Source organism: Littorina saxatilis, linkage group LG14, assembly GCF_037325665.1.
Source record: "Littorina saxatilis isolate snail1 linkage group LG14, US_GU_Lsax_2.0, whole genome shotgun sequence".
In the NCBI taxonomy this organism is placed as follows: domain Eukaryota; kingdom Metazoa; phylum Mollusca; class Gastropoda; order Littorinimorpha; family Littorinidae; genus Littorina; species Littorina saxatilis.
The window spans coordinates 35,331,381-35,351,788 of NC_090258.1; the positions used below are offsets into that span (position 1 = coordinate 35,331,381).

General features: G+C 40.9%; 1 protein-coding gene across 15 annotated transcripts in view; it reads left to right on the forward strand.

The window, feature by feature from the left end:
- The window catches only part of LOC138947648 (CLIP-associating protein 1-like), a 239,753-nt gene extending 225,407 nt beyond the window's left edge, over positions 1-14,346 (forward strand). For 14 of the 15 annotated variants that reach the window (XM_070319156.1, XM_070319157.1, XM_070319160.1 and 11 more), the window contains 4 exons: positions 4,219-4,371; positions 4,812-4,880; positions 5,560-5,676; positions 8,268-14,346. In XM_070319156.1, coding sequence (XP_070175257.1) covers positions 4,219-4,371; positions 4,812-4,880; positions 5,560-5,676; positions 8,268-8,351 — 423 coding nt within the window. In that variant the 3' untranslated portion in view covers positions 8,352-14,346. The remainder of the gene's footprint in view (positions 1-4,218; positions 4,372-4,811; positions 4,881-5,559; positions 5,677-8,267) is intronic. The other variant, XM_070319159.1, reaches the window with a different exon arrangement.
- The last annotated feature ends 6,062 nt before the right edge of the window (positions 14,347-20,408 follow it).

Below are 20,408 nucleotides of genomic sequence, written 5' to 3' on the forward strand. Positions count from 1 at the left end.
TTGTCTGTCTGTGCGTGTGTATGTGTGTGTGTATGTGATAGAAACTTTAACATTTGAAGACGTCACATTATGGCGTAAGAGGGTTAGACGTCACGCGAAGGAATTACTGAAAGTCTCGGTCATTGTTATTTTGAGCGGGCCGAGACTAGTTGGCAGTCGTGTCCCTGTAAGTAGGCTACACATGCAGACAGACAGATCTAGATCTAGTGTCTCGCTTTCTTGCACAGTGTCACCTATGCTTGACTAAATGTTGTATTTTCGCCTTACGCGACTTGTTTCTGTTTGTGGTGTTGAGTGTCAGTGTCAGTAGAGCAGTAGTATGGCTACAAGGTAGTTTTTGACTCGCCTGATTATTTGGTGAGTATTAGGATTCATATGTCTCCGTCTGGCCAGCCTCTGTCCGTGGACAAAAAACTTAACGTTAAAGTTATCTCCGATGTTTTTGAAGCTACAGCTTTGAACCCTTGCACACTTTTAGGGTTTGATAATCTCCCGACTTGACCTAAGTTTGATTGACCTTCGTCAAGTTTTGGGGTCACAGGGGGTCATGTTCGATTCATAATAACCTAACATTGACGTTATTTCAGGCTCTTTAGAAGCTAGAGCTTTGAAACATTGAACACTTCAAGGGTTTGATTATCTGCCAACATGACCCTAGTTTGGTTTACCCCCTTCATATTCTGGGGTCATGTTTGTAAAAAATTTACGGTGATATTTTCTCAGTTATTTTGGGAGCAAAAGCCTCCAAATTGTACACAATTGTTGGTGTTGATAATCAGCAGACATGGCTTGTTTTCATCATTAATTTCAGAGTCACAGCATGAAAATGTTTGCTGGAGAAGATTTTCAGCCCTGAAATATCCACTGAGCTATCAAGAAAATAAGTCTTGAGGTCATCAAGCTTAACTCATTGTCTCCCAGGTACGGATATATCCGTATCCACTCATATGTCCCTATCTGACCAGGTACGGATATATCCGCTCAGACTGTTAGCTTCAGTCGCTTCCTGTAACGTCCATCTAACGCCTGCATAATCCAGCGTGTTGATACACAGTTACTACACAGTTACTACAATTCTGAGTGACCTGCTGCAGCACAGCTGGTCTCGGCTTAAAAAAAACTTGGTCAACATAGGTGGGGTAGAAAGTGTTAATGATGTCATTGTTTGATTTAGTCACAGTCTTGGCTAGACTATTGGTGATGGCATCATGTTATGATGTCATAGTGTCAGAAATTAGGTTACACAAGTGTCTGAGTATACATAATTTGTCTGGGCTAGCCAAAACTCAATTTGGTCAAGAAAATTAGGTATAAATTACAGCTCCGTCCATCCATGGTATCGCGTGGTATTTTGTCGAGACTGGGTCAATGAATATGAGAGCCTCGAGTGACGTCATTTATATATTCATTCACCTTGTCGAGACAAAATACAACGTTACACCATGGATGAATATATGACCATAGTAAGGAGAATTTGTCGTGGGATGTGGAAACAAAGCATGGGAAATTCACCATGGGCAGAATAATCAACGCAAGCCTAGAAGTTGTAGATCTATATTTTGTGTCAGTCTTGGCAAGGCCAGTTTTGCCCAGTTCCGGAAAAGACATGATTTATTCATTCACCCTGTCGAGACGAAATACCACGCGATTCCATGGATGAATCGGAGGTATATCCCGTGACGCATCAAAACTAATTTTTGTTTTGAAATGACTTCACAATGTACAGATAATTTATAACGACATAATCGTCGGATCATCACAAGACAGGTACTACATACTTTGTTTGTCGTCTGCTACAAATCTAGTTTTGTTGGTTCTCTGGTTGTCACGGAGTGAATAGAGGCTTCATTCGTACCTTCATCAACTCAATCCGCTGTCATTTCGCCACTGAACATTGTTTCTTTTTTTCACTGTTTTGTTAAACATTGAAACAGCAACCCAAAAGAGTGTTTCACAGGGTTCGTACAGGTCATGGAAAACCTGGAAAGTCATGGAATTTGATTTTTAATTTTCCAGGCCTGGAAAGTCATGGAATTTCCTTTGCCAGCCAATAGCGATTTGCGTAATTTGCGTCGCCAGCACAAGGCTTGTTCGTATGACGGACTTCTCGTTCGTATTTGCATACGAGAATAACGGTATTTTTAACGGCACTTGAGCCAAAGCGAGGCTCACTTCCTTCCGTTATCTCGTCGTGTCGTCTGCGCTGCATTTGAGTCGGTTTCGTCGAAGTTTTCTGCTTTTGTTTTTGCATCGATAAAGTACTTTAGCGCTTCGACAAGCAAGATGGAGGATGATGAGTTTGAAACTTTCTTTCAAGTTGTTTGTTGACAACAAAAAGTATGCGAAATTGGAACGAATTACCGAGGAAGATCTTCGCAATGAACTGTGTATCGCGGTGAAAAAAATGACAGTTCGTCAAGTCACAGTGACGGTTACGAAACGGAATTTACGAAAGTGCAGATGGATACAAACAGTGGCTGGTCCAGTTAAGTGAAATGACAGGACCAGCAAACATTACCGATAATCTGACTGTGTAGCAAATGCTTGACTTGCTTGTCGAAGAGACACTGCGTAGAAACTGACTCAAATTCAGTGCAAAGCAAGCCAGTGTCAAAACTGGCAGTGACAAGACGTAAAAAGTTTGCGTGTTCGGAAATGGCGACCTGTGGATCTAAGTCATGGAAAATGTTATTGAGGCTCATGGAAAGTCATGGAAAAGTCATGGAATTTTGTTTCTAAAAACCAGTGGGGACCCTGGTTTCAGCTGTTTCAACACACGGGTTTAGCTACTACTTTCGAGTGACTTGTTCCTCAGTCTAAAATGACACCGGAAGCGAAAAAATTGTCGTGCATACTGTCATAAAAAAGACGTCATGACACATAAAACGAAAGAGACGTCATTTGTTTTTGGTTTGGTGGACTCCGGCCGTCGCAAAAATGGCTGGTCCGTGGGTCAAACTTGATGAAGCCGCGTGAGTACCCAAAACGTCTTTGTTCTCTGTTGGCATAGCAGCTGTGAAATAATCAGTCTTGTGTCTCAGTTGTGTAGGTACAAAGTTTGCTTCTGCAATCGCTGTGTTGGTGTTGGGCTTCGTGAGATAAATCAGCGAATCTATTGTGTGGAAGAAATTTCTGTACAAAACACCCAATCCAACTGCGTTTGCAGTTTGCTGAAGAAATTAACTGTATGTGGTTAATTTCATTCGTTTAATGCTTGTCGAAACGAGCCATAAGGCTCTAGAATAAAAGATTCCACGCATTGCTTGACGATCTGAACACAAACGAGCTAGGTCACAGTTTGTAGGTTGAATCTATGAATCGGCACGACCAGGGATAGATCTGTATCTCTGGTACGACCTTCCAGATTATCAACAGCGGGTTCATGGTCGGAATCAAGAGGTCAAATTGGCTTGGCTTCCAGTCAAAACGTCACTATTTTCATAAAAGATTTCCTGTTTCTGCGGCTGCGCAAGTTATTTGCCTATGTCATGGCCGAACTTTAGGCCTACGGAGCAATATCGCAGGATATTTGCTCACTAGAATAACAGAGACAAAGAAGGGAAGTCTTGCTATATTAATTGTTATGATTCTTGTTAAAAAAAATCTCTTTTTTTTCAAAATTTGGTGGATATTGAGTTTATGAGGCTAGTAAGTGATCAGGTGATGGGAAGGAGATACCGGTTTGGGGTTGTGCAAGTTTGAATATGTGAAATATTCTTAGGGTTGAATAACTAAATGGATTGATACAGATCACATAAGGAGTTGTCTTGAACATTATTTTATGAAACTGGAACAGCTTTTTTTTTGGGGGGGGGGGGGGTGGGGTCATAGGTAGTGAAATCCTCCTTTTAAGACCTACAAAACTCTGAGAAAATCAGGTCTTAAATGGGGTAAACTTTCAGAGCTTATGAACAGAATATCTTAGAAAACAGGGTCTTGAAAATGTCTTGTTGGGGATCTTAAAAGGGAGGGAGTCTTCTGTGGGGTAAGGTGGTTCAGGGAGGGGCGGGGATAACAAAGGTGAGTCGTGTGTAAGCATTTGCTTTTCTTATTTCTGTTTGTGGTGTTGTCAGTGTCAGTAAAGCAGTAGTGTGGCTACTAGGTGGTTTTTTTTCTGTTTGCGGTGTTGAGTGTCAGTAGAGCAGTAGCATGACTAACTGATGAACTAACCTGACCTTTCTGATGGGTTCGACCCTCAAACCCTGTCTACAAAAGCAGCCTGGGGAATTGCAGGTGCAGCGGGCGGCGGAAGAGTGCGCGCTGGTCATCCCCAACGCCATCAACCCCGAGCAGGCCCTGCCCATCCTCAACAACATCATCCACACCGCCAAGTTCCCCATCCACTGGGCCGCCATCAAGATGCAGGTTGAGGTCAGTCACTACTCTACACTACACTACAATACAATACACTACAGTACAGTACAATACGGTACAATATAATACAGTACAATACAATACAATACACAACATCATCCACGCTGCCAAGTTCCCCATCCACTGGGCCGCCATCAAGATGTAAGTTGAGGTCAGTCTAAAGACAGTACAGTACAATACAATTCACTACAATATAATACAGTACCATTCAGTACAATACAATACACAACATCATCCACACTGCCAAGTTCCCCATCCACTGGGCCGCCATCAAGATGTAAGTTGAGGTCAGTCAATAGACAGTACAGTACAATACACTACCATATAATACAGTACAATACACAACAGTTTTCAGGGGAAGAAGTGTGCCTTGAAGCCAGACTTGGAGTGGACACAGAAGAGAATCCAAGATAAGAAATGAGAGATGACTGTTTCAGGTGGTGAAGCTGGTGCCCAAGGAAGTCTTGTTGAGACATCTGCCCAGTACTGTGCCAGGCCTCATTATGGTGGGTGAAAATGTCCTGTCTAGTTCTGTGTGTGTGTTGTAGCTGTCTTGCCTGTCTTTCTACCTGTGTTTCTGTCTCTATGTGTGCTTTTTGTCTGTGTCATGTTTTCAATTTATGTGTACTAATCAGAGTACTCAATTGATTTTCTCTTTGTTATAGGAAAAGGTACCCCACTTCTCATGTACATTTTTTTCATTTGTCACTGGTCAGGAACGATGTGACTAATTCTAGTTATGTCATAGATCAGGCTTAGGGGAGGTGTGCATGCCTGTGTGTTATGTCATAGATCAGGCTTAGGGGAGGTGTGCATGCCTGTGTGTTATGTCATAGATCAGGCTTAGGGGAGGTGTGCATGCCTGTGTGTTATGTCATAGATCAGGCTTAGGGGAGGTGTGCATGCCTGTGTGTTATGTCATAGATCAGGCTTAGGGGAGGTGTGCATGCCTGTGTGTTATGTCATAGATCAGGCTTAGGGGAGGTGTGCATGCCTGTGTGTGTGCATAGAGCTCTATCTGAACTCGGTTGTTTAGATTTCTTTATGCCAACCATCATTTACTGTTGATTGTGCCAAGTCAGTTTCCAGCTATGATGATTTTCCCCCACTTTTGTGCAGTTCATTTTTGCATTCAATTGTGGGCGATCAAATAGGGGAATGATATATGTGATGTGATATTTTCAGGGTTACGACGACAGTGACAGCCGTGTGAGGAAAGCGGCGGTCTTCTGTCTGGTCAACATCTACATGCAGATTGGAGAGTCCCTCAGACCTTACCTCACAGACCTCAACAGTAGCAAGGTGTGTCTGCCGCTCTCACTCAAACTAAAGTTGGCCAAAAAATTATTGCAACAAATTTCAAACCCAAATTAAAGCATTAATTCCTGTGTCATTTAATTAAAACTGTATATGCCAGTTAAGACCATTCACTTAACCTTCAGGATCACCTTTTGAATTACATATTTCTTTTACAGGGATCACGTGACCGCCGCTCAAGTAAGGGTACCCTCAAAATCGACCAGACAAAAACGGAAGAGCCGAATGAAAAATTGACAAAAAATCACAATAGGCAAATCTTTGCAACTTTGACATACGAGAAGAAATTCAAACCAATTATCTACCCTGAACAGATTGTTTTGTTTTGCTACCTTGCGTATTTCGTGTGCTATGCTATTCCTACTGATGCAGGTGTCGATCGCAAGAGCGGTCAAAAACGGAACATTTTACGTCAATTTTCATGGGTATCATGTCAAAAAGCGCTACATTTTAGCAATGACTTGGTGGATTGCTTTGAAACTTTCGGAACATTTTACCAACATACTACAGATACTTCGTGCGAAAGTTTGGATCGTTACGGTTGTTTATCCAATCCATAATTTTGCTCGAAGTATCTCTAGTATGTAAATGGTAAAATATTCCGAAAGTTTCAAAGCAATCCACCAAATCATTGCTAAAGTGCAGACTTTTTTGTCCTGATACCCCTAAAAAAATGACGCAAAAAGTCCCGTTTTTGACCGCTCTTGCGATCGACACCTGCATCAGTAGGAATAGCATAGCACGCGAAATACGCAAGGTAGCAAAACAAAACAATCTATTCAGGGTAGATAATTGGTTTGACTTTCTTCTCGTATGTCAAAGTTGCAAAGTTTTGCCTATTTGGGGGTATACCTCAGGGGGGTATTGTCCGGGGGGGAAATAGATCCGGGGGGATAAGTCCGTGGGGGAAATTGACCAGGGGGGAGAAGTCTTAGGGGGGAAATGTCCAGGGGGGGATTGTCTGGGGTGAAAAGTCCAGGGGGGTGAAGTCCGGGGGGGGGGGGGGGGGATTGTCCTAGAACCACGTGTTGAATGAACTGGGCCCATATTCTTGAAACTTAAGTCTGTTAAATTGTGTCCGGCAAAGTCAAAATATAACTACCGCCCGGTAATTGTTTATTTTCCCCCGGTATTCATGTCAGTCTGGTAATAGGTCGGTCGCTGCCAGTGTTGGTTATTTTTAGAATAGGAGATTCCCCATGCTTTCTCTTCTCTGCGCATGCGTTACCGACGTTTCCGCCTCCGTGTCAATTTCGTAAACATGCCAACAACAACAAAAACATGGCCTTAGAATGGGGAAAAACAACATCATAACAAATATGAAAAAAAATAATAAAGAAAGACAAATCAACAAAAAAGCCAACAAACAAACAAGCATGAGAACACAGAATTAGAATATAGAAGAAAAAAAGACGGAAAAAAAAAGTTACGTGGGAGAGAAATGCCACAAAATAAACACCCTTGGAGTGGACGTTCACGAAATAAGGTCAGTGGGGAAAAAACATGACAACACAAATGTAACTTCAATTGGCAACCTAGCATTAAAGAAAATTGATTCCAGAACCATAAGATAAGTAAGCAATAAGCAAAACTAAACAAATATGAAAAATGGTACAAAAATAATATTGAAAATTGGGCAGACTGGGATTTGAACTCCAACTCAACAGCTTGTCAGGCAAAGAGCTTAACGATTCGCCCACGGTAGCAAATGAAGTAAACATGACAATGAAATGTATTAAAGAAGATGTTCGCACGCTTTGGTATGTTCGAGCATCGGTTGAAATCTTTCGTGAGCAATATCTGCTATTTGTACTGGATTAATTGATGCTTAAATGATACCATTGTGTGATCATGAGAGACATAAACTTAAAAACAATATTTGGAAACAATTTATTCAGAAGTGGCTGTTTTTAAATAACGTATGGGGGAAAAAAACCAGACTATTTGGTGAAGTTACCTGACAGGTAGCGACTTCACAGGAGGGGAATCGGTCCTCTAACTATTCAGCTGGGTAAGCCCTTTCCGGGGTTTCATGAATCCCAGGTAGCGGACTTATTGAACTGGAGGGATTTTACTGTCCGGTATATGAGTTACAGACTTTTCAAGAATACGTATGGGTCATGGCCACTTTTATTCTCTTTGTTTTACATGTTAACACCCTGGCTCTGGCTCTTACTAAATAGCTTTGTTATTTGATCTTTGTTTGGTTTTGTGTTTGATTATTTCTTCAAAATGATGTTTGGATCTGGGAATACGAGGGTTGTAATCACTGTGGACACCAGAAAGATATTCTGTTTCACAGGTTACAGTGGAACTCCCCTTTTCACACTTCCAAAATCAGGTCTCAAAATGGAAGTAAATTATGAAGCGAAAATCTAATAAAGTTAGATGGTAAGACAAAGTAGAGAACAATCCTGTGGGAAATCTTTGCTTTGTGTTTTGTCGTTTGTTTATTTCAATTCTTGTTCTCTCAGTTGGCAGGGGACTGGTTCCACATATGTCTCACTGATGTTCATGTCTGTCTGTTAAGCATGAAATGTGTATATCAGATCTTTGTTTTGTGTGTGTTTGCACAGATGAAGCTGCTGAACCTGTACATCAAGCGTGCCCAGGAGGACTCGCGCAGCGGTATCATGTCTCCCACCATGTCCGACACATGACCTGTGTCTCACACTCAGCATGCACCACTCACATGATGGCATTACACGCTACAACAACTACACACGGGGAGAACTACATGCTAGGAGAACTACACACTGGGAGAACTCAGGGCCTAGCATTGTAAGCCGTTCGGCGTACTTTACGCCGAAATAACATCTCCAGTACGCGGAACTCGATTTGGTGTACGCCGAAATGCAAAAACCTGTTATTCCCAAACGGTAAACCCAAACAGTCCCAGCTTTCTTTTTGTGCGTTCAATTCTCAATCGGTTTGACAGTTTGCTTGAGCACGCACTTCCTCTGGCATCGCGCGAGCATGCTTTGTGCCAGTGTTTTGTGGCTCTAGACTTGAAATAATGTCTCGAAGCGACATTGTTGAACGTGGTCAGCCATTCAGTGACAAAGAATCCAGGTATTCCTGGAAGTGGGAATGGCACTTTTAGGCCAAATAACACAAGATTGTCAGTTTTCTTGTTTTCTGTCTGTGTTTTGCTTGTTGGTGAAGGCATAATTTAGTTGCTCAATCTTCTTTGGGGGGGTCATTTTAGGTAAAAAATCTCAAAAAAATCTTCAAATAGGGGCTTTGCCCCTGGAACCCACTGGCCTCACTGCGGCCCCCAGACCCCCACCTTTGTAAGCTGAACTCACTTTTGCCAATGCTAGGCCCTGAGAACTACATGCAAGGAGAACTACACATTAGCACTACTTTATGAATCATCGACACAGAAAACGGAGGAGTGGCAGGATGTGGGATAATATTCTTCCAGAGCTTTCATTTTACAGAATCCCTGACACGGACAGTAGCTGCTCCTGGTGTGTGTGTTTGTTTAGCTAGCAGGGCCACATTCCTGACTAGGTCTGAAGTTTATTTTTTATTTTTTTTTACAAATGTATATGACTTTTTAATACTTGTCATAGGCTCTGTGTAGTGAGTGGAAGGAAAAACTGGGAGGCTCGGATTTTTAGGACAGTAGAACATTGTCTGAGCTGAGCACGGACTTTAACACTGAATATTTTCCACTCTCGCTGTGGCGTCACGGAATAGGTCTACCGCTACTTGATATTGTGCCAAGGTGACGTGCATTTACTTTTTTTCTGACATTTTTCTCTCGTGCTTTTTTAGCCCAGAGTTTTCTTTTCAAGTGCAGTGGCATGCTGCCAGAATAGAGAACACAGCGCAAATGGCTGTTTGAAAGGTTATAGCAACATATCTACTTAAAGACTGCCACCAAAGATAAGAACGAGCTCACAACAAATTGAAGGAACATGTGATGGCGTGGTTGATTAGTTTTGAGTTGCATACTCTCTCTTTGTCTCGGACATGAATGAATGTGAAGCCTATGCTTTAATGCTACACTTTGACATTACCTTGTCCTTGAATGACACGAACATTTCATCTTTCTGTCTGTCATGGAGTGAATTCTGATGCACACAGCTAAAGCAGAATTTGAAGGAGCTTCCATTCCATGTCATGTGGATTGAAGCTTTCTTCCCAAAAGTATTAGAAAGGGAAGATGGGGGACTTGGGCTTGAACTTTGTCAAAGCAAACAGACTTTATTGTATCTTGAGATGTTTTTTCTTCAGATTCTTTTTATATTTAGTCAAGTTTTGACTAAATATTTTAACATCGAGGGGGAATCGAAACGAGGGTCGTGGTGTATGTGTGTGTGTGTGTGTGTATGTGTGTGTGTATGTGTGTGTGTGCGTGCGTGTAGAGCGATTCAGACCAAACTACTGGACCGATCTTTATGAAATTTGACATGAGAGTTCCTGGGATTGATATCCCCATACGTTTTTTTCATTTTTTTGATAAATGTCTTTGATGACGTCATATCCGGCTTTTCGTGAAAGTTGAGGCGGCACTGTCACGCCCTCATTTTTCAACCAAATTGGTTGAAATTTTAGTCAAGTAATCTTCGACGAAGCCCGGGGTTCGGTATTGCATTTCAGCTTGGTGGCTTAAAAATTAATTAATGACTTTGGTCATTAAAAATCTGAAAATTGTAAAAAAAAAATAAAAATTTATAAAACGATCCAAATTTATGTTTATCTTATTCTCCATCATTTGCTGATTCCAAAAACATATAAATATGTTATATTCGGATTAAAAACAAGCTCTGAAAATTAAATATATAAAAATTATTATCAAAATTTTTTTTTCGAAATCAATTTAAAAACACTTTCATCTTATTCCTTGTCGGTTCCTGATTCCAAAAATATATAGATATGATATGTTTGGATTAAAAACACGCTCAGAAAGTTAAAACGAAGAGAGGTACAGAAAAGCGTGCTATGCAGCATAGCGTAACCACTACCCCGCTCGCGCGCTCTTCTTGTCAATTTCACTGCCTATGCCGTGAGTGGTGGACCACGAGTATACGGTCTTGCTGCGTTGCATTGCGTTCAGTTTCATTCTGTGAGTTCGACAGCTACTTGACTAAATATTGTATTTTCGCCTTACGCGACTTGTTTTTTTCTTACTGTATGTAGCTGAAGAGATGTTTTTTGTGTCATTTAAAGATGTGTTTGTGCTCTTATTTTCTTCAATGGATGGACTCTTGCTTCCATGGCCAGTAATTTATTGTTGTTGTTTTTAATCTTGATGGATGTCGTTTTTTGGGGGTAAATTTTCAAAGAAAATGTATTTAGGTGTCATGATGAACAACACTGTATTTGGCTTCATTTTTAATAGATAGGGAGAATTGGGTCATATAAACTACAAACATGCACTTTACCAGTCCTTTTCTTATTGAGACCAAAATATGCCCCTACCCATTACTTGCCTGCTTTGAGGCGTATAAAGTGCATGGTGTGGATCTGAGTGCTTTCTGCTTCGTGTGTCTTGTCCTGTGCATCTTGGCCTCCTACTTTTTGTCATCATAGCTTTGTGTTGGTTGCTTTAGCACTGTTAGTTTTTATTTAAGAAATATAAAGACTGCCAAATGGTTAACTTACTTTTCACTATCTCTCTTTCATGCCTAATGCCATTATGTTAGGGACCCCCTTAACTTCCTCTCTCCCCCCGCGGGTTAGGGGGAAGAATTTACCCGATGCTCCCCAGCATGTCGTAAGAGGCGACTAACGGATTCTGTTTCTCCTTTTACCCTTGTTAAGTGTTTCTTGTATAGAATATAGTCAATGTTTGTAAAGATTTTAGTCAAACAGTATGTAAGAAATGTTAAGTCCTTTGTACTGGAAACTTGCATTCTCCCAGTAAGGTCATATATTGTACTACGTTGCAAGCCCCTTGAGCAATTTTTTTATTTGTGCTTTTGTGAACAAGAAACAATCAACAAGTGGCTCTATTCTATCTCCCCCCCTTTCCCCGTCGCGATATAACCTTGAACGGTTGAAAACGACGTTAAACACCAAATAAAGAAAAGAACTTCCTCTCTTTTCAAGTGAAGTCCCACATCTTGATGGTGTGAGTTTGATAACCTATGGAGTGATGACATCTGAGAAGTGCCAAAGTGTCATCACCATCCTGTCCATCTGAAGGCCTTGTTCACCCACCTGACTGCATGCACTTCACCAAACTTTCGTTGGGCTTCAGTTTCACAATCACATGTTTTTCTTTTATTTCCCTTCAAAACAATGAATTTGAGTATGTTACTTGCTTTTTGAAGTGAAAGGGGGTTGCATATATTTATAGACATTATAAGCCATCCTTTTTTTCTGGGGAAAAGGACTTATAATTGTGGACTTCTCAAATGTTTTTATTCAGATACAAATGGATTTCAGTACATGTGCGGCTTGCATTACAACGGGCTCTCATTCCACTTCATGGATGTTTCTCAGACACTTGTGATTGTTTCACCTAGCTGTATATATCTGCTTTTACATGTATACATTGGAACAAGTGTGACGTCTTGGTAAACGTAGGCATACTTTGTGGGAGTGCTGTGTATTTATGTGTGGTCAAGAAATCAAAGAGTTTCTGCAAGGTGGCTGTATCTTGAAAACGGGCGGAGAACAGCATTTTGTGGACAACCTTTGATATTGTAGCTGGTACGCATATCCCTAGCAAAGTGAGACAACATGACCCATGCTCATTTTATTCAGATTTTTAGAGTCAGTTTTCACGATTGGTACTGAATATTTAAATGTCTTGCTCACATCGCTCTGTGGGTGATAATGGCTTTAAACTTGGTGCGTCCAGCCTTCATTTATGCATTTATTTGTGAGAATGCCCCGGTGCTTGCATGCTTGGGTGAATGTGCGTGTGTAAAAATGTGAGAACTTGTTACGTGTCATGTACTACTAATATTCATCTCCAAATTCATGTACAGGCTTTTCCCAGAAAAATGTGAATTGTGTGCAAGTTTTTTGTGCATGATTTCTACATTACACAAATACTTTTATGTGGTCCAGAAAGAATGGACAACAGAACTCATTCCTCTTCATTTTACAGTCTTTTGCATGCAAATTGTCTTTTTGTAGGTTATTGATAATGTGACTCTCATGAAATGGTGGTTATGCATGTAGGAGGACATGTGGCTTTGGGATTTTAACGATTGTCTCTGTCTCCCTGATCTCTGTGACCTTGCTTTGCATACCTTGTCTCTTCTCTTTGAGGAAGCTAAAATTCCACCTGCAAATGTAGCTGATAAGAATCAATATTGCTTGCTTCATCTGTACGTGAGTGGAGGAATTGTAGCTGCCAGTTGTGTAAACAGCACAGGTTAACTCAAGTGCCAAATGAAGTGTACTCTATTTCTTCAGGTTTCTTTGAGACTGGGAGGTTTGGCAGACTTATTTGCATAATTTTGTGGTTGTTTGGGGGATTTTTGGTAGTCAAAGTGAAGTAAGGGAGATATCCTTGTGAGACTCAGAGTTTGACCCCCTTAAACCAACATGTGTTTCCCTCCTAAAGATGTAAGAACAATCTGATGTGGTCGCACGTTTGCATTCTGCTTGTCTGATTCATGCACTTTTACATATATCACCTTCTGTTTTGCATTCACAAAGGTGCATTGCATACAACAGTTTGCATGGTTTGTGTGGTGACTGGTTTGTGAGAAAAACTTGTGCTATGTTCTGTCTTAAGTTTGTTCAGTTGCATGTTACATTCACTTCAGGGCAGAAATGTGCATGTAAAGCATGGTTTTGTTCAATGACTGTTTGTGTTTTGCTGTATGTAATTAGAGATTTACTGAAGGGTTGGCCTGCTAATATTGTGTTTGTGGCGAACATGATTTTTGTAAGCGCATCGGTGTGATAGGTTATGGTTTACCCAGTGTACTGAGATTATTATGCTGTGTTTGTATTACATTAGTCAGTGCCTGTGCATGTTACAGAATCTGTGCCTGTGTATTTGTGTGTCTTATGTACAGTGCTATACACGCTTGTGTATTCACACGTCCTTTTTTTCCCCTTGCAGTATGTACCAAGGAACTCAACCGTTCTGTCAACTTACATACTGACACTTAGTATGAGTTCCTATTTTACCTGTAAACTCAGCAAATTTGTTGCACGCCAGAAAACCCTGCTTGCAACATGTATCAGGAATTATTTCTGATGCAGCATCCTGTGTGTAGCGTTTTGTTACCAGCCTACCCCTATCTCCACAACGGAAAAAACAATCACAGTGTTATGATTATTTATATAGTATGAAATGTAAAGAGAAACAGCGCGTATGGTGAACTGTAAGCGTTACCCATGTGCATGGTTATAGTGACTGATGTGCTGTGAAGAAGGACGATAGAAACAGGGAAGAGAGTGAGCGAGTGATAATGATGATAAAGAAAGGGACTCTTGTGTGTGTCTTCAGCTTACAATGCGAAGGCATGATTTATAGGGTTTGTGGTGTATTTAAAATGTGTGTAATGTGACATGGCAGTTTCACTGTTGTCACTTTTGATGGCACTGAATATGTATGTGGGGTTTGTTTTTCTGACTGTCACAGTAAGCTGAGAAGAAATCATTTTGTGTCAACCTTGGTATGCTTTTTGATTGATCAAGTCACGTTCAGTCAAAATAAAACTGTTCCGGTAATTTCTGCGTGTTTGTGTGTGTGTGTGAGTCGGTGTGCATTATTGTGGACATGACTATTTCATTCATCCAGGGGAAAAAGAAAAGGAAAAGAGTGGGGTCAGAAACTATAGCTGATAGGGTGTTTGCCACGTCACTAGCTGATAGGGTGTTTGCCACGTCACTAGCTGATAGGGTGTTTGCCACGTCACTAGCTGATAGGGTGTTTGCCACGTCACTAGCTGATAGGGTGTTTGCCACGTCACTAGCTGATAGGGTGTTTGCCACGTCACTTGCTGATAGGGTGTTTGCCACGTCATTGCAACCTGGTAGGGTGTTTGCCACGTCACTAGCTGATAGGGTGTTTGCCACGTCACTAGCTGATAGGGTGTTTGCCACGTCACTAGCTGATAGGGTGTTTGCCACGTCATTGCAACCTGGTAGGGTGTTTGCCACGTCACTAGCTGATAGGGTGTTTGCCACGTCATTGCAACCTCAGCACTTCGAAAAACGCAGTCAACTGTCACTTTCAAAGAAAGGGGACGTTGCATCGATGAGTCGTTTTCCAGAAATGAACTTGTGTCATGACATTTGAAATATGGACAGAAATACAGACAACCAGGCAGAAATACAGACTGACATACTGTCAGACAGGCAGACACACATACAGACATACTGACAGACATACACACTGGCAGAAATATAGACAACCAGGCACACAAACATACAGACAGACATACTTGCAGACATACAGACGTACTGGCTTACATACTGAGAGACACACAGACCTACGTACAGGCAGAGATTAATTCAGACAGGAATACAGACAGATAGACACCACAACAAAACACAATACAAAACTACCACACAACACACTACAACACAACGATCTACTACAATTGTACACACAACTACAACACAACACACTATAACACTTCACAACACAACACACTTTACAACACAACGCACTACAACACACCACACATGTACAACACAACACACACACTACAACACAACACACTACAACACAACACACAACACAATACAACAAAAAACAATACAACACACAACATACACTACAAAACAACACACAACAACATATTCAGACATGGGAATTGTCCGCCGAAAGGCAAATTTCCGCCGAATTGGTTTTTTGTTCCGCCGGAAAAGCAGAAGTTTCCGCCAAAAAAAAAATGGGTGAGGCAAAAATGGTTCTAAAAACTGAATTAAATTGCAAACTTGGAGCTAATATGACACCAAATTGCACCATTTGGTTTTTTTTTAAAGAACAAAATTCCAGGGGGGCATGCCCCCGGACCCCCCTAAGTAAGGCTAGGTGCTTCGCGCCGTCGACTTTGTTATTACCGTACTTACAAATGTTCAGCCTTTTTTACAATTTTTAATTCCCATGCCTGATATTAGAACACACTACAACATGACACAGTACATTACACTACAACACAACAAATTAAAACACACAACACACTACAACATAACACACTACAACACAAAACAATACAACACACTACAGCACACAACACACACATACTAAAAAACACTACAACACAACACACAACAAAACACTACAACATATTGCAACACACTATAACACGACACAGTACATTACACTACAACACAACACATCACACTACCATGCAACTACTACAACACACATTTAGACACTTCAACACACGACAACACAACACACTGCAACACAACACACCACAAAAACAACTTATTCACCACACACAACAACACAATATAACACAATAAACTACAACACAACACACTTAAAAACAACACACTACAACACAACACATTACAGCACACTAAAACACAACACAACACACTTTAAGAACATTACAACCCACTGCAACACAACACACTATTACACACACAACACAACACACTTTAAAACATTATAGCATATGGCAACACAACACAACACAACACACAACACCACACCACACTACACCACACTACAACACAACACACTGCAAAGCAACACACAAAAATACAACAGCATACAACGTACTTAACTAAAACAAACAAAAACACAATACACTACAACACATTTCAACACACTACCATACCACACACTGCAACACATCACACTACAACTCAACACACTATAACACAACACACTACAACATAACACACTACAACACAAAACAACACACTAAGACACAACACACTTCAACACAATACAATACAACACAACACAACACACTAACAAAAATTACACACTACAACACAACACATTACAGCACTCTACAACACAATTACACACCACATTACAACAACCAACAACACAACACACTATAACACTTCCCAACACAACGCACTACAACACACCACACTACGTACAACACACAACACACAACAAAACACCACACTACAACACAACACAATACAAAAAAAACCAATACAACAACAAAAAGGGGGTCTCTCAACATTACACTACAACACAAAACACTACAACATAACAAATGTGTGTTGTAGTGTGTTGTGTTTTAGCGTTGTAGTGTGTTGTGTTTTAATATGTCAGTTGTACGTTTTTGTGATTAAGTGTCTTCTAGAGTATTCTGGTGTGTATTGTAGTGTGTTGTAGTGCATTGTGTTGCAGTGTGCGGTGTTGTAGTTTGTTGTGTCGTAGTGTCTTGTATTGTGTTGTAGTGTGTTGTGTTGTTATGTGTTCTCTTGTAGTGTGATCTAGTGTGTTTTGTTGTAGTGTGTTATATTGTAGTGTGTTGTAGTGTGTTGCAGTAAGTTGTAATGTGTTGTGATGTGTTTTACTGTGTTCTAATGTGTTGTATTGTGTTGTGGTGTTTTGGAGTGTGTTTTAGTGTCTTATGTTGTTGTGTGTTGTGTTGTAGTGAGTTGTTGTGTTGTAGTGTGTTGTGTTGCAGCGTGTTGTAGTGTGTTGTAATGTGTTTAGTGTGTTGTACTATGTTGTAAGGTGTTGTAGTGTGTTTTAGTTTGTTCTGTTGTGGAAAGCTGTAGTGTGTTGTAGTGTGCTGTAATGTGTTGTAGTGTGTTGCACTGTGTTGTAGTGTGTTGTAGTGTGTTGTAATGTGTTGTAGTGTGTTGTAGTTTGTTGTAGTGTGTTGTAGTGTGTTGTATTTAGTGTGCTGTGGTGTTTTATAAAGTCGTATAGTGTTTTGTAGTGTGTTCTAGTGTGTCGTAGTGTGTTGTGGTGTGTTGTAGTGTGTTGTATTTAGTGTGTTGTAGTGTGCTGTAAAATGTTGTAGTGTGTTGTAGTATGTTATAGTGTGTTGTAGTGTGTTGTGTTGTAGTATGATGTGTTGTAGTATGATGTGTTGCAGTTCGGTGCGTTGTGAGTTGCAGTGTGCTACAATAGTGTGTAGTTGTCAGTTGTAATGTGTGTTGTAGTGTGTTGTAGTGTGTTGATTCTGTGTTAGACGGGCGCAGTGGCGTGGTGGTAAGACGTACGTCGGCCTCCTAATCGGGAGGTCGTGAGTTTGAATCCCGGTCGCTGCCGCCTGGTGGGTTAAGAGTGGAGATTTTTCCGATCTCCCAGGTCAACTTATGTGCAGACCTGCTAGTGACTTAACCCCCTTCGTGTGTAAACGCAAGCACAAGACCACGTGCGCACGGAAAATATCCTGTAATCCATGTCAGATTTCGGTGGGTTATGGAAACACGAAAATACCCAGCATGCCTACTCAACAAAAGCGGAGTGAAGCTGACAATGCTCTCAGAGTATATAGTGTGGGGAGCCCAAATGGGCAAACGAGCTCACACGTAACCAGAAAAAATCTGGAACGCTGAAGAAGAAGAACACAGAATTAAGAAGAAGAAGAATCTGTGTTGTAGTGTGTTGTAGTGTGCAGAAGTGTGTTGTGTGCTATTATACGTTATTTGCGTGTTTGACCAAAATATGACATTTTACACAGATCGAGACAGTCATTGTTTGCGTGTTATCTTTTAAAGAAAACCCGTTTTCATCACTAACAATGACCTAATTTACACATACATATCGGTCGGTCATAGTCGCGTTTTTTTTTAGAGAGGTAGTGTACAAAATGTCGTTCTGTACGTTTAAATGACATGTCCCTTATTTCAGTCATATATCAATTAATAAGTAAATGCGCATACCTTTATTAAACGTTACTTTCACTTTAAGATCGCTTCTAACATTTAGTATAATTTCTGAAAAATGCACGCTATGTAATAATTTGATAACATTATATATTGACGTCATGTGGTAAAACCGGAAAGTTGAATTATTTTGCGATTGCAAAATCCTTTTACAATGATCACTTTCCTTTTATAACGAGGTGATCTTTAATGTTATGGTACAAATCTAACAGATTGAACCAAATTATCCTTTTTCAAGCCTGTGTATGTGTAAATTCTTTTTCACTTCGACCCGGTTCGGTTTTCGGAGTTGATTCAGAATCATCCATTATGTATTTTATATGACTGTCGTTTTCCTCGGTAAATTAACAATTGTTGACGTTAAATCATTCTAGCTGTGAGAATGAAAAATTTTCAAGATGTTTCTGATTGTCGCAGGTTCGAATTCGGGCCGGGACGGACACGGGTCAACTTTATGTGCAGAAACAGAGACGGCCGCCATGTCCCACCCCCGTGTCATCACAATGGCACGTAAAAGACCTTGGTCATTCTGCCATAAGTGCAGGTGGCTGAATACACCTAAACACGCAGACACCTGGGTAGCGCGACTCCGTTGCTGCTAGCTTTCCACTGGGAGGAAGCGACCCGAATTTCCCAGCGATGGGACAATAAAGTAATGAAAATAAAGTAAAATGAAATTGCGGTTTTAACCAGGCGTTCGGTTATCTATACATATATCGATTGAGAAAATGGCATTTCCTGTTTTGTCGTCCGCATGTTGTACAGATGTTGTTAAAAATAAAACTGTGTATACGAATTAGGCATTTTACTTGCTGTCTGATGGCAACAATCTTTAGTTTTCGTTTAAGGTATAATTTGCCACAACGACCCTTTTTTTTTAACCGATGTGTTTCCTTATATAGTTGTCACCAGTGTAGCGACCACCCCGCTCTAACGTCTAAGGACCGACCTAACAGCTTGTGTAACGACTTTGTCAGACAAAGCCAAGACTCAGTCAGCGTAACGCATCACTGACAAACCGGTTATAACCAGTTATAACCGTCTTGCGTAAGCAAAGGCACTAATTAACCGCTGAGAGGTGTGATGGTTGGGTGGGCTGAGTAAACATCACAAACCAATCATCGAGAAAACAAACTCACGTGACCAACACACAGTCTTTGGACAGAAGAGCAGTGGAGATCGACATGGCGTCTACAAAGAAAAGAAAATATTTAACTCTCGAAAATCGAGTGAATGTTGTGAACAGACACAAAAAGGGAGAAACTGCCATCGCGATTGCAAAAAGTCTTGATGTTGGAAAATCGCAAATTCAAAGAATTATCCAACTCCAAGAAAACATTCTGAAAAAGGTGGGGAAGTGGTGACAAGGCAGTGAACGCACTCACCATGCACTGACATCATACGAAAGCAGCCACACAAACACAGCACAGAGGCAGAGGCAGGTGTGCAGATGCTTTGTGAGAATAAGCGTTGAAAACCAGTTTGAATAAAAACAAGTCGCGTAAGGCGAAAATACAATATTTATACTGTTCAAAAAAAGAAACGCATAGTTGCTACTTGCCAAATTTGTTTTATTTTTCGAAAAAATTAACAGAAAATCCAATATTTAGATTATTTGTTTGAAATTTGGTATGGACACAGTTGAATGCACACACAGTTCATTTGCATCTTCAAATCAATCAGTCAATCAATACGATTGGGTGCCGAGGCTGTCAAGTCAGTAGGGGGTGTGACTGCCTTGAGCAGCAACAACTGCCCGGCACCTTCTGGGCATGGACTGGATCAGATGCCGGATATCTTGCTGTGGGATGGTGTCCCACTCCTCCTGAAGTGCCTGCAATAGATCGCGGTGATTTGCCGGCGCTTCTTCTCGCCTGCGCACACGTCTGTCCAATTCATCCCAGAGGTGTTCTATCGGGTTCATGTCTGGCGACATGGATGGCCAGGGAAGCACCTGGACATGG